A 14293-nucleotide genomic window follows, 5' to 3' on the forward strand; every position below is an offset into this window, starting at 1 on the left:
GACAGTCTCGCTCTGTCGCCCAGGCTGGAATGCAGTAGCGCGATCTCCACTCACTGCAAGCTCCACCTCCCAGATTCACGCCATTCTCCTGCCTCAGCCTCCCGAGTAGCCGGGACTACAGGCGCCCGCCACCACGCCTGGCTAATTTTTGTGTTTTTAGTAGAGCGAGGTTTCACTGTGTTAGCCGGGGTGGTCTCGATCTCCCGACCTCGTGATCCGCCCATCTCGGCCTCCCAAAGTGCTGGGATTACAGGCGTGAGCCACCGCGCCCGGCCGAGGGCTTTCATTTTTAATGATTGAACTGTGTTTCTTTTTTTACTTTAGGGGCTGAATTGTAGTTTTCCTAACATCACCCACCTACATCCTACACACCTGGACATTTTGAAGCTAACTACAAAAACAGTGTATACACCCATGTAAACAAATCCACTCATTAAAAGCCAACATACATTTAAAAAATAAAATACTGGGTCAGGCATGGTGGCTCACACCTGTAATCCTAGCACTTTGGGAGACCAAGATGGGAGAATCGCTTGAGCTCAGGAGTTCACAAGCAGCCTGGGCAACATAGCAAGACCCTGTCTGTACAAAAAAAAATTACAAAAATTAGCCAGGCATGGTGATGTGTGCCTGTGGTCCCAGCTACTTGGAAGGCTGAGTTGGGAGGATTGCTTGAGCCCAGGAGTTTGTGACTACAGTGAGCCATGATCACACAACTGCACTCCAGCCTGGGTGACAGATTAAGACCCTGTCTCAAATAATATGTAGTTCTAAATTTTAAGAAAAACACTGTAGAAAATGAAGCACCCCTCCTGAGGAGCCTTTTTAGACAGTTTTTCCTAATCACCTCCCACTCCAAAGAAAGTGTAATACCACAGACCTACTATATATCATTCATTTGTTCGTTCATTCATTTATTTATTTGGAAATGGAGTCTTGCTCTGTCACCCAGGCTGGAGTCCAGTGGTGTGGACCCAGCTTACTGCAACCTCTGCCTCCTGGGTTCAAGCAATTCTGCCTCAGCCTCCCCAGTAGCTGGGATTACAGGCACTCGCCACCACGCCTGGCTAATTTTTATATTTTTAGTAGAGATGGGATTTCACCATGTTAGCCAGGCTGGTCTCGAACTCATGACCTCAGGTGATCTGCCTGCCTCGGCCTCCCAAAGTGCTGGGATTATAGGCGTGAGCCACCACACTTGGCCGACTATCTTTTATCTTTTAAATATACTGTGGCCTTCGGAAGCCACAAACCATTGTAATAGCTGAATTTTTTTCACTCCCTAAGAACCAAGTTTTCCCCCTTTGAGAATGCCCATTTTAATTATTCTTTAGAATACAATTTTTTAAAATGCGTGATACTTTGCCATATGGCAGAACCATAATTAATGTAACAGCCCTTACCCTCTTGATGTATCTCTCTCTCTCAAAAATTAAGACACATGGGGTTTTGTTTTTTGTTTTTGTTTTTGTTTTTGTTTTTTTTGACCATCTTAAACACTAGAATAAATCTTTGTACAAAAATATTTATGCCCTCCAAATACGATGAACATGACATTGACTCTCCCTGCTCAGTTGTGGTGACATTGATGTGTGTATACTGAGCAGGCCAATTTCTAATATTCTTTTGTCACCTTTCCTGCCACTACACTGTGTGCATCTGCCCTAAGTCCTTAGTTATTGGAAGCAAGACATGGCATCATGTGCTGAATGTTTCATATGTCTCAGGTACTCACCTACTTTGTTGTTTTGTTTGTTTTTGGTTTTTTGTTTTTTTGTTTTTTTTTTTTTTTTTTGAGACGGAGTCTTGCTCTGTCCCTAGGCTGGAGTGTAGTGGCGTGATCTCAGCTCACTGCAACCTGTCTCTTGGGTTCAAGAGATTCTTCTGCCTCAGCCTCCCTAGTAGCTGGGATTACAGGCACCCGGCACCATGCACAGCTAATTTTTTTGTATTTTTAGTAGAGACCAGGTTTCACCGTGTTGGCCAGGCTGGTCTCGAACTCCTGACCTCAGGTGATCTGTCCACCTGGGCCTCCCAAAGTGTTGGGATTTCAGGCATGAGCCACCGCACTCAGCTCTCCCCTACTTTTAATCCTCAAATCGGTTTTAGGGAGTATCGTGAGTTGAGAATGCTTTCTGGAAAGTCACTTGTCCAGGATCACATAGCCAGTCAGAGGGGAAGGTAAATGTAGCTCTGCTTGACTCCAGAATGCAAGCTCCTAACCGGTTCTTGATATTCTGGGTATAAAGAAGGTTGAAGAGGGGGCACTGCTCCAGTGAATCAACAGGCTCTTGGAGGTGGCCATGAGTGCACACACCACCAGCTTCAGGAGGAGGAAAAAGTAGAAAATCCAAGCTCTTTTTTTGCAACTGCCAGGAGTTGACCCAACCTTTTTTTTTTTTTTTTTTTTTTTTTTTGAGATAGGGTCTCTGCTGCCCAAGCTGGAGTGCAGTGGTAGGATCTCGGCTCACTGCAACCTCCACCTCCCAGATTCAAGTGATTCTCCTGCCTCAGCCTCCCGAGTAGCTGGGATTACAGGTGTGCACCACCACGCCTGGCTAATTTTTGTATTTTTAGTAGAGATGGGGTTTCACCATGTTGGCCAGGCTGGTCTTGAACTCCTGACCTCAAGTGATCCACCCGCCTCAGCCTCCCTAAGTGCTCGGATTACAGGTGTGGGCCACCACACCTGGCCGACCTGACCTTTTTAAGTAGCTTGTGAGGAGAATGAGTGTGTCTTTGTCTACCCAGTCCCTGGAATGTCTCTAACTTGGAGGGCCCAGCCAGCCCCTCAAAGCTGAGTTTCTGGGGAAGCCATGACTTTTCATATTAGGATGTCTTTGGCTCATTACTGGGAAAGATCCCTCAAGGGCCTATTCTGTTTCGAACTGTACTCAGTGTTGGGGAAGATAGAAGCAGCAGTCCTTGCCCTCCCTGGCCACTGGCAGTAGAAGGAAGGACAGCCCAAGCCTGTCTCCTCCACTGGCCGCTGTGGAACCTGGGGTGTGTTTTAACTCATTAAGCCTCAGTTTTCTTTAAAAAAAAAAAAAAAAAAAAAAACTGGAATGAGTAATACCTATCTTATTTACCTTAGGATAGTTAAAAGGTTAATTGAAACATAAAAGCATATTAGAAGTGTTTTACCAATTCCTGTTGAAATTGATAGGAAACACAGTAGGGAAGACTGGGACTGAGCGAGATTGGGGTACGGGTGTGTGGAGTGTTGAGTGGCACGATTGGAGAGAAGGGAAGTGTGAACACACTGGCGTGGTGGTAGCAGAAGGGCCCCACCAGGGTATGAAGAGCTAAGACTGCACCTGAAAACTTAGAAGCAGGAACTCCCTGTCAAGCACACCCTACATGGCTGACCTTTACTTAGTGACAGTTCTCAAAATGCTGTGCAGGGCGCTGCTGCGCTCCCCCAAAACGTACATGTATGGAGACATGGCTCTGCCACCCACCGTTCAGTCTATTCTCTAAGCCAATGAGAATGCAACAAGACCAGAATGGGACTGAGGGTGGCCTGTGGTGACCTGTCAGGGACTATTTAAACCAGCCACAAATCATGTGGGCAGGGAACAGAAGCCTGAACTGGCCACCTCAGGGGCCATCTCCCACAGTTTGCTGTACTAGCAGGTCTCTGTTCGCTTGTGAGTGTTTTTAATCACGGTCAGCTTTTGGTGTGGGTTTGAATGTGACAGACTGAGCTTAGAAAAGCTTTCTGTAAGGAAAGGTAAGAGTTGGACTGAGCAAGAGTTGAAAAATAGTGACAGTCCCATTCTCCTTTGGAATGCGAACAGATATTGAAGTATCCAGTGAACGGTAGCAAATTTCCTACCTTCAAGGCCCAAACATAAGCTAGTGCCCTTATGTTACATGCAACTCATCTGCCAGGTGTTTTTTTTCAAGTACCTCCACTACTCACTGACACAGGAGGACACAGGATATTAAAAATGAAATACAGTTCCGTCAGTTATTCACTTATTCTCCAAAATACTTGGAAGAACTAAATATGAAACGATAGGAGCCTTTATACTCACCACGTAGTCCCTATACTAGCCAAACTCCTTATTTTTTAATTGATTGTTTTTAGGAGGGTAGTATTTTATTCACTAAAACGTTTTTATTAATACTTCTTTATTTTTAGGATGAGCTGCCATGATGTGGGCTACAGAGGAGGGTCACATATGCTTCTATCCCCCTGTTAGAGAATCCGCACCTGTCCCAGTTGCTGATTTCCACTACCAAATGTGAATTGCAACTATTTTAGGAGCACTTAAGCACACCAGAAAAATGAGTGATTCTGTTCTGGCCCACACCGCATCACTGATGTACCCCCTTAAAGCATGTCACTGAGTTCATCACAAAAGACTGCTTCTCCTGTGCCCTCCACAAGCCTCCACAAGGTTAGAACTGTCCTTGTCTTAGGGAAAAAAGAGAGAGAGAGAGACAGGCACCAACTGGGTAACCTCTGCTGACCCCCACTGTACTTTACCATAAGTAGCTCCAAATCCTTCTAGAAAATCTGAAAGGCATAGCCCCATATATCAGTGATATAAATAGAACCTGCAGCAGGCTCTGGTAGGTGATGACTCTAAGGTGGACTGGGAGGCAGCCCGGCCTTGGCAGGCATCATCCTCTAAATATAAAGATGAGTTTGTTCAGCCTTTGCAGAAGGAAAAACTGCCACCCATCCTAGAGTGCTGCGTCCTTGCCCCCCGCCCCGCCCCGCCCTTTATTGGCAGGAAGGACCAGCAAAGCCTCATCTAGGAAGAGCCCGTCACCCCTCTCCACCTCCATTCCAGGTCTAGCCAGTCCTGGGTTATGACCCCCGTCTTTCAGCCCCAGGAGAGGGACACACATCGTGCCACCGAAGAGGTTGGGGGAGGGCCTCAGCCCACCAAAACCTGGGGCCAGTGCGTCCTAGAGGAGGGGAACCCTCACCCCTTCAATCCCTTTAGGAGACCCAAGTACGCTGCGCGTCCCTGAGGCAGACAGCTCCGTGTGCCCAGGCTTTGCGTCTGACGGGCCTATCCCCGGGAGCCCCGGCGCTCCGCCCTCGCCTCCCCCCGCCAGTTGTCCATCCTGCGACAGCTGCGCGCCCTCCGGCCGCCGGTGGCCCTCTGTGCGGTGGGGGAAGGGGTTGACGTGGCTCAGCTTTTTGGATTCAGGGAGCTCAGGGGTAGGAAGAGAGAAATGGAGTTCCAGGGGCGTCCGGGGGAGGGAGTTCGCCTTCCTGCCCTGCCTGAGGCTCAGGAGTGACTGCTTCTCCAATCCGCCCAAGCCCACCACTCCACACGTCTCCCTCCGCCGGGTAGTCGCAAGTGGGAGTTTGGGAATCTGAGCAAAGGACCTGAAGAGGAGTTGAAATATTGGAAGTTAGCAGTCAGGCACCTTCCCGAGCTCCCAGGGCGCTCAGAGTGGGCATGGGTGGAGAGGCCTTCGGGACAGGTGTGGTTCCCGGAGCGCAGGCGCACACATGCACCCACCGGCGCACGAGGTGACCCTCGCCCCACCCCATCCCCTCCAGCGGGCAACTGGGTCGGGTCAGGAGGGGCAAACCCGCTAGGGAGACACTCCATATACGGCCCGGCCCGCGTTACCTGGGACCGGGCCAACCCGCTCCTTCTTTGGTCAACGCAGGGGACCCGGGCGGGGGCCCAGGCCGCGAACCGGCCGAGGGAGGAGGCTCTAGTGCCCAACACCCAAATATGGCTGGAGAAGGGCAGCGGCATTCCTGCGGGGTGGCGCGGAGGGAGTGCCCGCGGGCTATATAAAACCTGAGCAGACAGACGAGCGGCCACCGCAGCGGACAGCGCCAAGTGAAGCCTCGCTTCCCTCCCGCGGCGACCAGGGCCCGAGCCGAGAGTAGCAGTTGTAGCTACCCGCCCAGGTAGGGCGGGAGTTGGGAGGGGACAGGGGGACAGGGTAATATCGAGGGGAACCTGAAGGACTCCGGGGCAGAACCCAGCCGGTTCACCTGGTCAGCCCCAGGCTTGCGCCCCAAGCGCTGTGCCTCGTCTCCCGAGCCACATGCGCTTTAAAAAGGAGACAAGACAGCCTCTGGAAATTAGACGTCTCCAGATTTTTCTCTAGCCCCTCTGGGCTGCTTTATGCGGCATGTAGGATGTGCCTAGGGAGATAAATGGTTTTGCTTTAGTTGTTGCCAAGGCAGTTGCCTTCCGAACTAGCGCTAGAGCTAATGAGCGAGCAGCCAGGACCACCCACGCTGGGTTTCCAACAGGCAAAAAGGCCCTTTCTGAGTTTGAAATGTCATAGGGTTCCTAACAGGTCACTCTTCCCTGGATGGGGTGCCAACGCCTTTCCCATGGGCATCTCTTTCCACCCTCACGCTGGCCCAGCGAGCAGGCAGTGCCCAGGCCTTATCTTCCTGGGTGACAGATGTGGTCAGGGAGGTGCAGAGAGCATGGGCACCAGCGTCCAGCTCCTGGAGCAGGTGTCAGGCAGGGAGGGCAGACAGGTCTTGGGGGACATGTTCCCCTGGCTGTGTGGACAGAGAACTTCTCAGTGTGGTCTCACGACCCTGTGCCCCTTTTCCTGGTGCAGGGCAGCCCTTAGCCAGGGGCAAAGCTCAGGAAGAGAACCCCTGGTCGCCGCCCTGGCAGAATTTGAGTGGTTCTGGTAGGGGATATCCCTAGATTCCTGGGGAGGGAGGACGTCGGGGCCGGCCAGGCCTCCCCAGCTGCCGCTGAGACGTCTGCGCTGATGCACCGCGCGGTCTCCTTGTCCTTGCAGAAACTAGACACAATGTGCGACGAAGACGAGACCACCGCCCTCGTGTGCGACAATGGCTCCGGCCTGGTGAAAGCCGGCTTCGCCGGGGATGACGCCCCTAGGGCCGTGTTCCCGTCCATCGTGGGCCGCCCCCGACACCAGGTCAGGCTGCCGCTCCGCGGAGGGAGCCGGGTCGGGGTCCCCGCGTAACCCAGCCTGGTGCCACCCGGAGCGGCGTTAATGGGTGCGTGGTGTCTCGGATCCGCAGGGCGTCATGGTTGGTATGGGTCAGAAAGATTCCTACGTGGGCGACGAGGCTCAGAGCAAGAGAGGTATCCTGACCCTGAAGTACCCTATCGAGCATGGCATCATCACCAACTGGGACGACATGGAGAAGATCTGGCACCACACCTTCTACAACGAGCTCCGCGTGGCTCCCGAGGAGCACCCCACCCTGCTCACCGAGGCCCCCCTCAATCCCAAGGCCAACCGCGAGAAGATGACCCAGATCATGTTTGAGACCTTCAACGTGCCCGCCATGTACGTGGCCATCCAGGCCGTGCTGTCCCTCTACGCCTCCGGCAGGACCACTGGTGAGTGCCCGCTGCGCCCAGGCCCCTCTCCCGCCCCCGCCCCCGCCCCTAGCGCTGAGCGCCCAGCCTCGGCCTCGCCCCCAGCGACTCACTCTCTCCCGCGCGCGCACAGGCATCGTGCTGGACTCCGGCGACGGCGTCACCCACAACGTGCCCATCTATGAGGGCTACGCGCTGCCGCACGCCATCATGCGCTTGGACCTGGCGGGCCGCGATCTCACCGACTACCTGATGAAGATCCTCACTGAGCGCGGCTACTCCTTCGTGACCACAGGTGCGCGGAGCCCCGGCACCCCGGGAGGGAGGGCCGGCGGCGGGCCCTGAGTGAGGGCTCCTCTCCTGCTTCTACCCTACGCAGCTGAGCGCGAGATCGTGCGCGACATCAAGGAAAAGCTGTGCTACGTGGCCCTGGACTTCGAGAACGAGATGGCCACGGCCGCTTCCTCCTCCTCTCTGGAAAAGAGCTACGAGCTGCCAGACGGGCAGGTCATCACCATCGGTAACGAGCGCTTCCGCTGCCCGGAGACGCTCTTCCAGCCCTCCTTCATCGGTGAGCCCCGCGCGCCCGCGCCCCGGCCCCCAGGCCCCGCCAGCCCCCCGCGTCCGGAGCTCCCGCTCACGCTCCCCTCCGCGGTCCCCAGGTATGGAGTCGGCGGGCATTCATGAGACCACCTACAACAGCATCATGAAGTGCGACATTGACATCAGAAAGGACCTGTATGCGAACAATGTCATGTCGGGGGGCACCACGATGTACCCTGGGATCGCTGACCGCATGCAGAAAGAGATCACCGCGCTGGCCCCCAGCACCATGAAGATCAAGGTAGGCGGCGGCCTGCGCGGGCTGTCGGCGGGGTGGGCTCTGGGGTGAGGTCTCCCCACCTCACGCTCTGTCTTGCAGATCATCGCCCCGCCAGAGCGCAAGTACTCGGTGTGGATCGGCGGCTCCATCCTGGCCTCGCTGTCCACCTTCCAGCAGATGTGGATCACCAAGCAGGAGTATGACGAGGCCGGCCCTTCCATCGTCCACCGCAAATGCTTCTAGACACACTCCACCTCCAGCGCGCGACTTCTCAGGACGACGAATCTGCTTAATCGGCTGGCGACTGACCTCCAGCCACCCCACATTCACTTTCTTCGTAACAACTTCCTTTGTTGCCATCGTAAACTGACACAGTGTTTATAACGTGTACATACATTAACTTATTACCTCATTTTGTTATTTTTCGAAACAAAGCCCTGTGGAAGGAAATGGAAAACTTGAAGAAGCATTAAAGTCATTCTGTTAAGCTGCGTAAAGTGGTCGTGTTTATTTGCTTGGGGTGGGAGTGGAGCTGGAAGAGGGATTCCCATCCCCCCACATCCTCCTTAGTCACTTTTCACAATACCCCAAATGAATGGGCTCTCTGGAAGACAAAAGTTACAACTTCCCATGCTCCCCTGCCGGTTTCCCCAGTGGATCAGATCCATCCCAGATCACTGGCAGCTGTTGGTGGCCTGACCTGACCCTCTAGAGTGTGGGGAGGAAGCTTTCTTCCTCTGCGCAGCGCTCCCAAGAGTTGCCAGCCCCGCCGGGGCGGCCTCGGCTGGCGGCCCTGGGCCCTTCAGGCAGCGGGCGCTGACCATGGTGCTGGGGCCGGAGAGCTGTTTCTCAGAAAGCATCTCAGCTCCGCCTATGGTGTTCGCTTACTGAATCTCCAGATCTGAGAGGGGGCTGTGTTCTGTATTTAACAAGTTATTTTGTTTTTGTTTTTGTTTTTAATAGAGACAGGGTCTTGCCCCTGTCGCCCAGGGTGGAGAGCAGTGGTGCGACCAGAGCCCAACTGTATCCTCTAACTGAGCTCAAGGGGTCCTCCCACCTTAGCCTCCCCAGTTGCTAATATTTTCGTATGTGCCACCGCGTCCAGCTAATTTTTTATATTTATTGTAGAGACAGGGTCTCAGGGTCTTGTTATGCTGCCCAGGCTCGTCTCAAACTCCTGGCCACAACCAATGCTTCTGCCTCAGTCCCCCAAAGTTCTGGGATTACAGGTCTGTGCCACTATGTCCAGGTTTAATAAATGAGTTTTAATTTGCAAGTGAAGACCGTCACTGTCTGTCTCCAACTGGGAAGTCCTTTGCTTCACACCAGGTGCTGCTGGTAGAAAGAAACACTCCCTCCTGCAGGGCCTGGGAAGGAAGCAAGGAAGGAACCAAGTGAGAGCTCCAGAAAGAAGGGCAGCAAAGAAGCGTCGGAGGGGTGGGAAGCTGAGGCTAGCACTGGAAGATGGGGAGGTAAGCAAGGGAAGGAGGTACACCCTCCCCCCCGCCGAAAAAAGTTTTAAAGGCACCAAATTTATCAACAGTTTGAATTTCTGTGGGAGAGTGCAATATCCATTCCTTAAAATGAGCTTAAAGTTTCCTAGTCAATGTTCTCAAGAGCAGTGGCCCCTAAATACAACGAATTCAGACTCAAAGTAATAAACTCGTTTGTAAATAAGTTTACAGCTGCAAGTAACAAAATAGCTATGTTATATGCCACATAGTCAAATGTTTAATCCCTCATTTTCTGGCTTATTTAAAAACTTCAGAAATCTTTGAAGCCTCCAAGGGTGTGGTACTGTCAAATCCAGATATCAAGAGAATTGACAATAATCCTAAAATTTAAGATTTTAATAAAACAATTATATAATACCATGTTCATTGAAAACCTTGTATTGTCCCACTCAGGGTGGATGAAGGTTAAAAATGGGCTAAATACTAGTCTTTCAGAGAGATACAGCTTTTGCTGATAATACTAACCACTATAGATATATCTGATATAATAATACACTAGCATATTGGTAATATTGAATATGCGAAGGCATATCTGAGCAAACACAACCTATACACACAAAGCTTAAATAGTTCATTCGTGGCCGGGTGCAGTGGCTCACACCTGTAATCTCAGCACTTTGGGAGGCTGAGGTAGGAGGATCACGTGAGGCCAGGAGTTCGAGACCAGCCTGGCCAACATGGTGAAACCCTGTCTCTACTAAAAATACAAAAATTAGCTGGGCATGGTAGTGTGCACCTGTAGTCCCAGCTACTCGGGACGCTGAGGTGGGAGAATCACTTGAACCCCAAGAGGCAGAGGTTGCAGCAAGCCAAGATTATGCCACTGAACTCCAGCCTGGGGGCAGTGAGACCCTGTTTTATAAATAAATAAATAAATAAATAAATAAATAAATAAATAAATAAATTCATGCAGCCATCAGCCTGGTAAAATATCACTATTACATGTGTTAGCTGACTGTCATGCTAATGATGTTTGAACTAGAACCCTAAATCAACTGGGATTTAAGTAAGATATGTAAGGCCTATTTCTCCTATGATCATAATCTGTAAATGACTCATAATAGTTTAGAACTGACAGAAGTTTTCAATATACTGTGATAGTATTTTGTCAAGTGCCAATTTTTAAAACCCATCATTGACATTATTGTTTTACCAAAATAAGTGCAAAAATTTTAAATTACATGTTTTCACTGGAAATGCACGAAATCTAAAAAATGTCATTTATTATTTATTTATTTTGAGATGGAGTCTCGCTTTGTCGCCCAGACTGGAGTGCAGTGGCTCGATCTCGGCTCACTGCAACTTCCGCCTCCTGGGCTCAAACAATTCTCCTGCCTCAGCCTCCTGGGTAGCTGGGATTATAGGTGCGCACCATGCCCGTCTAATTTTTGTATTTTTAGTAGAGACAGGGTTTCACCATGTTGGCCAGGCTGGTCTTGAACTCCTGACCTCAAGAGATCTGCCCGCCTTGGCCTCCCAAAGTGCTGGGATTACAGGCATGAGCCACCATGCCTGGACAAAATGCCATTTCTCTTCTGACACTTCTCTAAAAGGAAACAAGTGTCTTGCATTTTATTAGTATTCCATATCTTTTCTGCTCTCATACTGGGTTGTGGCCATAGATATTTTGTAAATTGTGTTACCAGTATTAGGCCTTAAAGAGGATTTTTTCTGTGGTATGGTGTGGTCAGGAATGAATCTTTAAAAACAATCCAGAACATATACAAATATTTGTGCTATATGAGGACAGAAATAACTATTTTCTGCAGCTACACGGGTGTTTGTGGTAACAAGAACCAAGACCCTGTGTGGCAACGCTGTGCTGGGCCCTGCAGAGGGGACTATACCACAGCGGTCTTCCCACTAAAAAGCCCTCTCAGAGCATCCATTTAGAGCTGTGAGAGAAGTGAAGGCCACAGAGAATCCCCCGACCTACTGCTTATCGTGTTTCCTTAGACATGGCAAAAGGACTCATCAAGGATCTAACTGGACTTATTTCCTCCTCATAAAAGCTCATTAAGTTGCCACTAACATTTTTCCCCACTAAATCTATATGACTAGTGCACAGGAGGAGAAAGATAGGGGAAAGAAGAAAATGGAAAGAGAAAAGGTGTCAGGATTAAAGCGTGGGACTAGGATTGAGAAAAAAGACTGAAAGGTCTCAGGACTGGGGCGCACCCTGGGCTCTCTCATTTAAACCTTTGAAGATTAGAATTTGGGGGTATCAAGGTCCTTCCTGCTGCATCTGTCCCAAGGCCTATCACATTCACCTCAGATGTGGCAGAACGTACAAAGGGTTAGTGAACTATTGTATTGCTCAGCTTCTTGGTTTTTTGTTTTATTTTTCTGGAGACAGAGTCTAGCTCTGTTGCCCAGGTAGGAGTACAGTAACGTGATCATAGCTCACTGCAGCCTTGAACTCCTGGGATCAAATGATGCTCCTGCCTCAGCCTCCCAAGTAGCTAAGACTACAAGCATGTACCACCACACCGGCTAATTTTTATTTTATTTTATTTCTGTAGAGATGGGGTCTTGCTATGTTGCCCAGGCCAATCTGAACTCCTGGGCTCAACTGATCCTCCTACCTTGGCCTCCCAAAGTATTGGGATTGCAGGCGTGAGCCACCATGCCTGGACATATTGCCCAGTCTCTATGTGCAAGGGGTACAGAGAAGGCCAAGATATGTCCCATCCTTAGGAGTCTGCTGCCATGATCCTTACCACGACTAGCCTCTCATCCCTTGGCTCTTCCTGTTAAAATTCATTTTTATTTTTTATATTTTAGAGACAGGGTCTCACTCTCTCACTCAAGCTAGAGTGCAGTGGTCCAGTCATAACTCACTGCAGCCTTGATCTCCTGGGCTCAAGTGATCCTCCTGCCTCAGCCTTCCAAAGCACTGAGATTGCAGGTGTGAGCCACTGTGCTTGCCCCCCACCCCATTTCCTGTCCCTTTGTTAAGACAGGGTTTCACTATGTTTCCCAGCTGGTCTAGTAGCTGGGATTATAGGCATGGGCCACGGCACCAGGCTCTTCTTGAGTCTCTTTCTGGCACAGAGCACACGGGGGGCTACTGGTGGAGAGGAGGCGGGGGCACACCCTGACTGTGAACTGTTTGGATTCTGTGGGTTCTGTGCTGTGTCTCACTCTGTTTGGTTAGTTGTGGCTGTGAGGTTGCTTCACTGCAGGGTATTGCTTTCTCACAAGATGGGATGAGTTCCAGATCCTGGTTCTTGTGGAGGAAACACATCCCTTATTGTGCCCAAGAAGGCCTGCTTCTCTCCCTGGCTCCAGGGGCACAGAAAGTGGCATGGCCTCCCCCAGCAGTGCCTCAGCCAGAAGGACTGGAGGGAAATGGGCTCTGCCCATGGGGTGGGTCAGCCTGCCTGCCTGCCTCTCCTCTTTGACTCCCTTTCTGTCACTTCCATTTCCTTTCTGCCCTGCTGTGTCCTCTGGAAAGCATTTGTTTTACCACTGTTGCTATGTCCTAGGGCTTTTGAGGAGCCATCATGAACTTCTGAGCTTCAATGTGGCTCTCAAAAAGAAGCTGAGGAAGCCTGCTTTGTTGTTTAGACAGGTGGCAAGGTGGGAACACGGGGGTCCCATGTCCACCTGCATCCTTGTCACTCCCAGCCAGAACCCTGTTCAGGCAGGCCATGGGCTGCAACTTCCAAAAGGGGTGTGAGGTGGCAGAAGCAACTGCAGGGTAGCTCATGGGAGACAGGAACATGGGTGGCTCCCCCAAGGCCATCCATATCACATAGGAAGCTGGAAGGCCTGTCACTGGGTGAAGGAGCCCCAAGCCCTTGACTGGCCCTGCCTTCCTTGTCAGTTTCTTAGTGGCTTATTCTGATATTGAACCATTTCTGGGGATGGTGAGTGAGGGAAAGGGAAATTTTGAAGGGTGCAAAGATGATATTGGTGGTTCTCATGGGTGTGAATAGAATCAGGGTTGCCTTTTACCACCCCATTTTCTCCAATTTCCTACGTGGTGCCTGTGTTCTGTTTTGGCTGCTCTAACAAAATACCACAAAATGGGTGGCTTCAAACAACAGGAGTCTATTCTCACAGTTCTGGGGGCCAGGAGCCTAGAATCCCAGTGCTGGCAGGATAGGTTCCTTCTGAAGGCTCTGAGGGAGAAACTTTCCTTGCCTCTTCCAGCTTCTGGTTGTTGCCAGCAATTCTTGGCATTCCTTGGCTTGTAGATGCATCGCTCCAACCTCTACCTCCATCTCCACATGGTCTTCTTCCCCATGTGTTTCAGTGTATCTCTGTGTGTTCACCTGGCTGCCGCCTTCCTCCTCGCCCTCCTCCTCCTCTCCTTCCCTCCTTCTCTTCTTCCTCCTTCTCTTTTCTTCTTCCTCCTCCTCCTTCTTTTCTCTTCTTCCTCCTCCTCCTCTTCTCATCCTCCCTGCCTCCTCCTCCTTTTCCTCCTCATTCCCTCCTCCTCCTCTTCTTCTTCAATCAGAAATCTTAAATTTTACACCTATTATGTCACAATTTCATAGAGAATAGGTTCCAGCAGCTCAGGCTTCTTCGGTTCTCATGAGGTGTGCTGTTCCAGATGAGGTAGGCTGGTGTTTCAGTTGAACCTAGGTACCTTTCTCTTCGGCTTCTTTCTTTTACTGATTTTTTTTTTCTTTTTTCTTTCT

The 14293-nt window shown here is 50.8% G+C and overlaps 1 protein-coding gene across 2 annotated transcripts; it reads left to right on the forward strand.

The window, feature by feature from the left end:
• The first annotated feature begins 2064 nt into the window (after positions 1-2064).
• On the forward strand, positions 2065-8627 carry ACTA1 (actin alpha 1, skeletal muscle). Of its 2 annotated transcripts, XM_023191818.2 has the most exons (8): positions 2065-2181; positions 4148-4406; positions 6757-6897; positions 7004-7328; positions 7441-7602; positions 7687-7878; positions 7970-8151; positions 8230-8627. In XM_023191818.2, exons 2-8 carry the CDS (start codon positions 4347-4349, stop codon positions 8371-8373), a joined length of 1206 nt encoding a protein of 401 aa, XP_023047586.1. In that variant the 5' UTR covers positions 2065-2181; positions 4148-4346; the 3' UTR covers positions 8374-8627. The 2 variants fall into 2 exon arrangements, with proteins under 2 accessions (XP_023047586.1, XP_023047587.1); XM_023191819.2 differs by lacking the exon at positions 2065-2181 and having other exon boundaries at positions 2604-5893.
• Positions 8628-14293: the final 5666 nt, after the last annotated feature.

Source organism: Piliocolobus tephrosceles, chromosome 1 (genome assembly GCF_002776525.5).
Source record: "Piliocolobus tephrosceles isolate RC106 chromosome 1, ASM277652v3, whole genome shotgun sequence".
NCBI classification, from domain to species: domain Eukaryota; kingdom Metazoa; phylum Chordata; class Mammalia; order Primates; family Cercopithecidae; genus Piliocolobus; species Piliocolobus tephrosceles.

Coding starts and splice junctions, on each gene's coding strand:
- ACTA1 (XM_023191818.2), top strand. CDS start 4,347: ATGTCACTGAGTTCATCACAAAAGACTGCTTCTCCTGTGCCCTCCACA. Junction 6,898..7,003: donor TGGGCCGCCCCCGACACCAG/GTCAGGCTGCCG, acceptor TCGGATCCGCAG/GGCGTCATGGTTGGTATGGG. Junction 7,603..7,686: donor CTACTCCTTCGTGACCACAG/GTGCGCGGAGCC, acceptor TACCCTACGCAG/CTGAGCGCGAGATCGTGCGC.